We start from the raw sequence: 10,161 nt of genomic DNA, 5'->3' as shown, positions 1-10,161 counted from the left end.
AGAGAGAGAGAGAGAGAGAGAGGGGTTAGGGTTTTTATATATGTTTGTGGTTTTTTCTGAGTTTGGAAGGTTGAAACGTTTCCATTTTGTTTTCAATTGGAGCGGGAATCGAAGAGTGGCGCGAAACTGAAAGCGTACGAGGGAATTTTTCCTAGTTTTTGTTTTGTGTGAATTTACGGGAAGGGTCGTGGTGGTATGAGGGATTTACGAGAAGTGCCATTGGTTTTGATGGGTTCTGGGCTGGGGTGTTGGGCTTTGTATAATTTTGTTCTAAGGATTTGGGAATATTTCTTTGTTTAAAATTAGAGGTTTGACTAAATTAAAAAAAAATATATGTAAAACAATATTTTGGTTTCTAAAATTTATCAAAAGTTTATTTTTTCATCTTTAACTTTTAAAAAGTTTTTTTTTTCATCGTTAAACTTTGTAAATTTTTTTTTTTCAATAGTTCAAATATAAAAATAAGAATGAAAAAATATGTTTAAAAACATAAAACATTTTTAATAGCTTAGGGATGAAAGATGAAAAGATAAAATTTTAGGGATAAAAAAAACTTTTGGTAATATTTAGAGATCAAAATATTATTTTTCCCCAAAAAAAAGAAGGAAAAAAAAAATTCCCCCTTCATGTTTAAGATAATTCACAAGCCCAAAATAATGAAATATGACTAGAGGAGCTCTTGGATTTCTTCTTTTTCTCTGTCATTATTATTCTCTATTTTAAACATCAATGTCTTAAAATGGCGTAATTCTTATTTACTAATGGTGAATATGATTAATGGGATTCTGGAATCATAAAATATGCAAAATTATAATAACTATATAAGACACTCAACTATATGACACATTCTTACATATAATTTAGATTAAAAAAAAAAAAAACAATAAAATTCAATCTATAATAAGTTGCTAACATCCACAATCTTATATGATATCCAAAAGTAAAGCTCTAAGTGCATAATATATTGGGCTTTGTGGAGCCTAGTTGTGTTTGATTCAGATTATAACCTGACTCAATATAAAAGTGCTACAATTTTTAATAGGAATTTTTTTTTCCTGAGATTTAGTCCATGGAGCGGAGGCTTGGACACTGGACAGAAAAAATTATTGTTTAGAGATTAGGGTTTTATGTGTTATGTTGAGAGAGAAAAAACTGTATTACCGCATCTTGTATTTTTTCCTGCAAATAGTGAAATTATTGTAACTCCATAAATGTAGACAAATTGCCGAACCACTTAAATATTGTCTTGTATAATTGTTTTCTTTAGCGCATATTTTTCTCTATTTTTTTGCATCTCACAGATCTGAGAATTTCGCGTATATCCCATATATAATATAGGTGTTAAAACAACATAAAAAGTTAAAAGAATATTGTATAAAAATGACAAATGAAAAAGGAAGTCATTTCTATATCTTTAACAACGAGTTAATGACACTAAGTGTTTGTTTGGATACCGCTTATTTTGCTGAAAATTGGAAACTGAAAACAATAAAAAAATATATTTCGGTTACTGTTCATTAATGAAATCACTGTTCATTTGCCTATTTGCACTGTTTATGTCCCATGAACAGTGCAATAGGCACTGATTTAAAAAAAGAAAAAGAAAAAAAAGAAACCAGGCGCAAACACACAAACCAAACGGACACTAACTAGAAGGGAATGCCATGTAAAACACTAATGGCTTGTTTGCATGGAGGGGGGAAGGAAGGGAAGTAGAGTACAATTGGCTAAAAATAAGCTAATTTTATATTAAATCTATTCTACTCTACTCTAATCCTCTCCCTCCCTCTCAATCCAAACAAACCATAAAATGGATCAATAAGAAAGGCATCACTTTGTCCAGGGAAGTACTAAAGGCGGGGAAAGTTTTTGGGAATGATTTGCAATTTGTGTCGTGCTCTTTGTAAAAACACAGTGCATTGTAATGCTTTTTAAAACTTTATTTATTTATTTATATAAACTAAATTTTTTGATGTAAGGTTAGGAATTTTATTATTTCGGTAAACTGTATACATGGGATTATAAATAATTTGTAAGTCTTATAAAAAATAATAATAATTATAATAAATAAAAAATTTGTAAGAAGCTCAATGCTTCTTCTGATTAAACAACAAAATCATTCATCAACATTTATAGCCTACTTAGCTAGATATTGTTTGATCTTGTTATGCATGCCACTTTAACTTTGTTGAGGACTTGTTTTAAAGGTACAACGTAAATGAATGGGTTTTGCATAATGCAAAAATGCTATTGCTCATAAAGTGTTCGGTGCTGCAAATATCATAAACTGTTCATAAACAAAATCACGAGTATCATGAAAACAATAAATTTAGGCAGTACATTAATCTAGTGTTAATTATGAATCATTGATTTATTACAAAACAAAGATTATAATGTATATTACAGTTATAAATTCATAAATGAAAATTATTCTATTCAATTAACTTTCATAATGTAATATCAACTATAATTCTTTTTTTGAGAAAATATTAACTACAATTTAGTCAGTCATTATATTGGCATATTTTTGTAAACGGATAAAAAAAAATAGTGTTATTATATATTTTATATAGGGAAAAATGTTAATCAAATAACTTGTGAACAAGCTTGAGTTAATTTTTTTTTTATAATTTGAATCAAGCTTGAACATATAATCTTGATTAATGGTGAGATTGAACTAGACTTATTTTCTTTTTACATTTGGCCATAAAGAATTGTGAGGCATTTGAGGTAAAAACAATATTATTATTATTATTATTATTATTATTTGATAAATTTTCATGGATCATTTGAGGTAAAAACAATATTATTATTATTATTATTATTATTATTTGATAAATTTTCATGGACCACCATCATGCATTTAGTAGGAAAAAAAAAAAAAAAGAACCATAAAAAACTATTGAAAATAACATGCCCAAAATATGACTAGAAGCGTTTTGGCTTTCTTCTTTTTTCTCTTTCGTTCTTGTTCTCCACTTTTAAACGCAAGTGTCTTAAAAAAACGCAATTCCCTATTCACTAATGGTGAACAAGATGTCCATGGTCATGACTTATGATGATCAATGGAATTATGGAATCGAAATATGTGAAACGAGTCATATATAAATTATAAATTATAAGAACTATAAAAGAATCTCAACTATATGACACATTCACACATATAATATAATCTAGATAAAAACAATAAAATTCAATCTATAATAAATTGTTAACATACATATTCATCTATGATATCCAAAAGTAAAGGCTCTTATAAGTGCATAATATAGGTCTTAAAATAACATAAAAATTTAAGACTACGGCATAGTATATAAAAGCAACAAATGAAAAAGGAAGTTCCTTCTATGTCTTCAATGATGAAACTTATCAGAAGAGTATACAAAGTAAGATGGATGAATAGGAAACGCATCACTCTGCAACCGATGCAATTGGAGACATGGGTGCATCTTTGGAAGTTGAGGCCTTACTTGATCCAAAGGAGTATGATACATTTTGTTGGGCATGAGTTTTCTCGAGACGAAGAAAGTATTTTTGGGCATGACTTGCAATTTGTGTATTGTTCTTTGTCGAAACATGCCTTGCAATGCTTTTCCAATCTCCCTTACCATATATCTTTAAACCCTCTTCGAACAACCTGTTTATAGAGATTGAGGAATTAAGAACCAAAAATAAGAAAATTAGAATTTCATTCATTCCCATGAAAGTATGATGCATGAGATGTATAAGTACACGTATCAAAGTAGAGCCAGACAACACATATCAAAGTAAAATTAACAACAAAACTTTTATCAATATTACGTTAATTGAGTTCTAAAAAGAATAAATATTTCCTTAGACAACATAGCTAATAACAAATTTAGTACTAGTATGCCAACCCACAAATTTAGACCAATCACGTTTGATCAAAGGGTTTTTTTATTTTCTGTTTACTATTTATTTTTAAATAAAGATCATATTGTTTTCACGTATATTTATATACATACACCTTAAGTAAAAAAGAAGAAGAAGAAGAAGAAGAAGAAGAAGAAATAATATCTATCAGGGTTTAGGGTTCAGTCCGCCATGTTAACAAGCCTACAAATATACATATGGATTTAAATTCTCTACATACTATCTACAAATCTGAATAAGTATTCAAAATTTACTTATTCAAAGAAAAATATGCTAGAGCTAAGTCTTAATAAAAAGAATGTATGTTATATACATTAACAGATTCACACTAACTATAGCATAACAAAAACATGTAAAAGTAAAAGTTTTTGATACATACTCATGTTCTTCTTTGGTCCATTGATCCCCCATTCCTCTTTTCTTCTTGGGTTTTTCCTTCCACAGCAGGTGCTAATTCTTTTCCTTTTTTCTTCTTATTGGGTATTTCTTCAACAATTTCACCTACTTCACTGTTCCCACAGTTAGGTACCTCAATGAAACTTGGTCTATGCCCTATAAATATTCCTTCAATTAAGGACCCGTAGTGTTCCTTAATATCTAGTATACTTTTCGATGGTAGCGCACGAGCAATCTTTTCGAAAATATGTGGACAATCAAGAGGAATTTCTTTGATCAATTCCTCAAATTTCTTATTCTCTTCAGGACTCCACACAGCTCGTGGTGGTGATTTGTGATTCATGGTGACAGATAAAATAGAAGAATAAAGGACTGGTATGGTATTGGTAGTTGTACTAGAAGAGAAGGAGGTTATTCTTATATATATAGAGGCTCGGTTATGGTTTGGGTTTACATGTCCTATTCAGACAAGGATTAAGGGTTTACTTGGCAGTCAAATAACTCATAGTCAGATAAGGATTTCGTTAAGGAATGTGTTGGCATGCAATGCAAAGATCAAAATTTACCTTTCTTAATGCATTCCAAACCTGTGTCGACAAACTTACATTGCCAGCGCCATTGAAGCCATAGCCCAAACCCATAAATTATTATTGTTTTATTAATAAATCAATAAAAGGCAAATATGTGTCATGCTCTTTTCCAAACATAGTGCATTTTAATGCTTTTTTTAAAAAATATTTTATATAAAGTAATTTTTTGATGTAAGATTAGGATCAATTTTATTTTTTCTGGTAAACTGTATACATGAGATTATAAAAAATTTGTGAGAATCTCGATGCTTCTTCCAATTAAACAATAAAATCATCAACAGGAAGAACCTACTTAGCTTGGTATTGTTTGATCTTGTTATGCATGCCACGTTAACTATGTTGAGGACTTGTTTTGAAGGTACAATGTACATGAAGGGGTTTTGCATAAAGCAAAAATGCTATTGCTCATTATATACCAAATAAACTAAAGCAAGTCAAAATTAATGATAAACTATAAATTGAGTTAAATTCAAATATCAATAAAATGTTCGTAAACAAACTCATGAGTTTCAGAGTATGAAAACAATAAATTTAGAAAGTACATTAGTCTTGTATTCATTAAGAATCATTGATTTATTACAAAACAAAGATAATGTATATGACAGTTATAAACTTATAATTCATAAATAAATTAAAAATTATTCTATTCAATTAACTTTCATAATGTAATATCAACTATAATTTAGTTATTGATTATTTGCATATATTTGTAAATGGATAAAAAATTTAGTGTTATTATATACTTTATATAGGAAAAATGTTAATAAAGTAATTTGTGAATAAGCTTGAGTTAGTTTAATTTTTTTTTAATCAAGCTTGAACATATAATTTTGATTAATGGTGAGATTGAAGTTGGCTTATTTTAATTTCTTTTATATTTGGCCAAAAAGAATTGTGAGTTCTTTTAGGTAAAAGCAATATATTTAATTGTATTTTTTTTTCTTTACTCTATGAAAAAAGAGAAAGACTATGAGGTGATTAGTTGTAAAAATCCAAGTTGAATATGATTGTATAATAATCAATATCCATTGTGGAATCAATATTTAAAGGGTCTATGTGTTCAGGTTACCAATTGCACTATGTGATGACATCATTTCAATGGTTCGAAATTTTGGTGGGGCCACAATTAGGAGCGGTCTAAAATGGCATGGCTAAGTTGGAACAAGATGTGTCTACCTAAGGAAGAAGGAGGTTTGGGGTTTCAAGATGTAAGGGTATTCAATACTGCCCTATTGGCAAAGCAAGGCTAGCATTTACAAGCATGCAAAAATTCTTTGGTTCACTGAGTGTTTAAAGTTAGATACTTCCCTCATGGTGACTTCCTATCCGTTGAATTAGGTCACCACCCATCATATGCTTAGAGAAGCATTTTCTCTGCTTAATCAGTTGTCTGTAATGGTCATTGATGGCAGGTGGGGAATGACGAATCTATTAGGGTTTGGCATGATAGATGGCTTCCAAATCCATCCACTTTCAAGCTTACTTCACCACTAGTTGGACTGCCTTTTGATGCACGGGTGAGCTCCCTCATTGAGCCTTTGGATAAATGCTGGCATATAGACAAGGTTAGATAGACTTTCTCCCCCAATGATGCCATCTCAATCTTGGGCATCCCTTTAAGTGCTAGATTATCAAATGATCGATTGGTATGGGCTTTTTCCCCCAAAGGACATTTCATGGTTCATAGTGCATACAAGGTTGTTCTATCCTTTACTTCTAGTTTGGTTCTTGGACCTTCCAATGGGCAAAATAGTGGAGTGTTTTGGAAATCTTTGTGGTGCCATAATGTTCCAAACAAGATTAAAAACTTTGCATGGCATACAAGCCGTAATATACTTCCAACCAAAGCCAACCTTTTTCATCAGAAAGTCTTAGACAATCCAACATGTGAGGCTTGCGGAAAGGAAGCAAAAAGCAGTGGGCACCTATTTTGGCAATGTGACAAAGCTTGATAAATATGGACAGCCTCTAGAATTCCGAGTGATTCAAGTGGGGGTACATTTCAATGAGTTTGTTGATCTTTTATGGCATTTAAAGTTTGTGCAGCATGTTGGCAATGAAATCTTAGAATTAGGCATCACTATTGCTTAGAGCATTTGGTTCAATCGGAATAAAGTTTGGCAAGGGAAAGCTGATCAGTGATAAAGGAATCTTAGGTGGCAAACTTTCGGCCTTCAAGATCATCTATGAATGAAGTGGAACTGTGAATCAACCACCTCCATGGTATAAAATCAACATAGATGGAGCGGTTTTTCTTCAATAGCAGGCAACGGGTGTGGGCATGGTTATTCGTGATAATAAAGGCAAGGTGGTGGCTGCATTAAGCAAGAAGCTTCATCAAGTTGAAGTGAAAACAATGGAGGAAGTTGTGGAGTTTGCCAAGATGTTGGTATTTAGGATGTGCACTTTGAGAGCAGCTCACTTATACTCTCTAATGCTATTCAAGGCTTATGTAATCCACCAGTAGCCATCTCTAATGTTGTCACTGGGATTTGTCATAGACTACAAGATTTTAGATTTGTGTTTGTGTCCCATGTTAATCGTAGTGGAAATAAACCACGCATATTTTAGCTCAAAATATGCCAAAAGCATTAGTAGTTTTTTAACTTGAGTAGAGGAGGATCCAATTGTCATTGAGTTGCCTTTGGCTTAGAATATATTGAATTTATCTTCATCTTAATAAAGTTATCAGTCTTTTCATAATATATATATATATGTGTGTGTGTGTGTGAGAGAGAGAGAGAGAGAGAGAGAGAGAGAAGGGTCTAGACCACGTCTAATTGTACATGATATATATATTTCTTCTTTCTTTTTTTTTTTTTCTTTTTTGTACCGGAATTTAGTACTGCAAGCTCCCATGCTAAATTTTGTTAGTGTTAAAAATACATAAAAGGGATGTTAGTGCTATTTTTAAGAACATTATTACCTGCTAATCCGCTAGTATGATTAGCATACACAAATTGTTAGTAGTTCAATTTATATCCCCCTCAAATGCAAAGTAACCTATTCAAGGACCACCATCATGCGTGTCGTAGAAAAAAAGAACCATAAAAAAAATTGAAAATAAAAAGTGTTTTTTTTTTTTTCTCTTCTACTCTCGTTCTCCACTTTTAAACACGTCTTAAAAACAAACACAATTTCAATTCATTAATGATAAACAAGATGTCCACATTCATGACTTATGGTGATCAATGGGATCATTATATGGAATCACACAATATGTGAAACGAGTCATATAATTATAAATTATATGAACTATAGAAGACACTCAACTATATGATATATTCACACATATAAGCTAGGAAAAAACAATAAAATTCAATATATAGTAATTTGGTAACATCCACATTCATCAATGATATCCAAAAGTAAAGGCTCCAAGTGCATAATATAGGTCTTAAAATAACATAAAAATTTAAGATTACGGCATATTATTTAAAAGCAACAAATGAAAAAGGAAGTTCCTTTTATGTCTTCAATAATGAAACTTATTAGAAGGGTACGTAGAGGAAGATGGATGAATGAAAAACGCATCACTCTGCACAGGAAGATCGGTAGCCGATGCAATTGGAGACATGGGTGCATCTTTGGAAGTTGAGGCCTTACTTGATGCCAGAGGAGTATGTTGCATTTTGTTGGGCACGAGTTTTCTCGAGGCGAAGAAAGTATTTTTGGGCATGACTTGCAATTTGTGTATTGTTCTTTGTCGAAACATGCCTTGCAATACTTTTCCAATCTCCCTTACCATATATCATTAAACCCTCTTCGAACAACCTGTTTAAAGAGATCGAGGAAGAACCATAAAAAAAAAAAAAAAAAAATTAAGAATTTCATTCATTCCGAGAAAGTATAATGCATGAGATGTATAGTATACGTATCAAAGTGGATCCAGACAAAACATATCAAAGTAAAATTAACAACAAAATTTCCATCAATATTACGTTAATTAAATTATAAAAAAGAATAACTATTTCCTTAGACAACATGGCTAGTACTATAATGCCAACCCACTAAATTTATGTCCATCACGTTTGATCAAAGGGTTTTCTTTTCTATTTACTATTTATTTTTAAATAAAGATCTTATTGTTTTCACATATATCAATATACATACCTTAAGAAAAAAAAAAGGAGAAAAAAAGAATAAGAAGAAGAAGAAGTAATTGGGTGCATGTGTGTGTGTGTGTGTGTATATATCATGAATTAAACACTAAACCCCCTTTTTTTGAAGGGAGAGAAAATAATATCTATCATGTTTTAGGGTTCACTCCACCATGCTAACAAGTCTACAAGATACATATGGATTTAATTTTTCTTCATACTATCTACAAATCTGAATTAGTATTCAAAATTTACTTGTTCAAAGAAAAACATGCTAGCGCTAAGTCTAAATAAAAAAAATGTATGTTATATATATGAACAGATTCACACTAACAAAAACAAGAACAAGTAAAAAACCAAAGTTTTTGACACATACTCATGTTCTTCTTTGGTCCATTGATCCCCCATTCCTCGTTTCTTCTTGGGTTTTTCTTCCACAGCAGGTGCTACTTCTTTTCCTTTTTTCTTCTTATTGGGTATTTCTTCAACAATTTCACCAATTTCACTGTTCCCATAGTTAGGTACCTCAATGAAACTTGGCCTATGCCTTATAAATACTCCTTCAATTAACGACCCGTAGTGTTCCTTAATATCTAGTATACTTTTCGATGGTAGCTCACGAGCAATTTTCTCGAAAATATGTGGACAATCAAGAGGAATTTCTTTGATCAATTCCTCAAATTTCTTATTCTCTTCAGGACTCCACACAGCTCGTGGTGGTGATTGGAGATTGTAACGAAGATCTGAAGAAAGCAATAAATTCATGGTGGCAAACAAAAATAGAAGAATAAAGGACTAGTGTATGGTATTGGTAGTTGTACTAGAAGAGAAGGAGGTTATTCTTATATAGAGGCTCGGTTATGCATGGTTTGGGTTTACATGTCCTATTCAGACAAGGATTAAGGGTTTACTTGGCAGTCAAAAAACTCCTGATCAGATAAGGATTACATTAAGGAAGTGTTGGCATGCAATGCAAAGATCAAAATATACGTTTCTTAATGCATTCCAAACTTGTATCGACAATTACATTGCCACCGCCATTGAAGCCATAGCCCAAACCCATAAATTATTATTATTATTTTATTAATAAATCAATAAAAGGCAATTTTTGTGTAAGAATTTAACAAAAAATTTTAATTACGTTAGTTTTTCCAAAATAATAATAATAATAGTAGGTAATG

General features: G+C 31.1%; 2 protein-coding genes across 2 annotated transcripts; both read right to left on the bottom strand.

Moving 5' to 3' along the window:
- Positions 1 to 4,273: 4,273 nt before the first annotated feature.
- LOC112004874 (protein RADIALIS-like 4) lies at positions 4,274 to 4,633 on the bottom strand. Its single transcript, XM_024037115.1, has one exon. The coding sequence runs from the start codon at positions 4,631 to 4,633 to the stop codon at positions 4,274 to 4,276; it is 360 nt and encodes a 119-aa protein (XP_023892883.1).
- Positions 4,634 to 9,304: 4,671 nt separating this feature from the next.
- LOC112004850 (transcription factor SRM1) lies at positions 9,305 to 9,745 on the bottom strand. The gene has a single exon (XM_024037085.2). The coding sequence runs from the start codon at positions 9,743 to 9,745 to the stop codon at positions 9,305 to 9,307; it is 441 nt and encodes a 146-aa protein (XP_023892853.2).
- Positions 9,746 to 10,161: the final 416 nt, after the last annotated feature.

This window comes from Quercus suber, unplaced genomic scaffold (genome assembly GCF_002906115.3).
Source record: "Quercus suber isolate HL8 unplaced genomic scaffold, Cork oak 2.0 scaffold_154, whole genome shotgun sequence".
NCBI lineage: Eukaryota > Viridiplantae > Streptophyta > Magnoliopsida > Fagales > Fagaceae > Quercus > Quercus suber.
The sequence above is the reverse complement of the archived record's forward strand: the minus strand, read 5'-3'. Positions and strand labels throughout refer to the sequence as shown.

Bases quoted from the DNA above. Each gene is read 5' to 3' on its own strand.
- LOC112004874 (XM_024037115.1), bottom strand. From the start codon at position 4,633: ATGAATCACAAATCACCACCACGAGCTGTGTGGAGTCCTGAAGAGAAT.
- LOC112004850 (XM_024037085.2), bottom strand. From the start codon at position 9,745: ATGAATTTATTGCTTTCTTCAGATCTTCGTTACAATCTCCAATCACCA.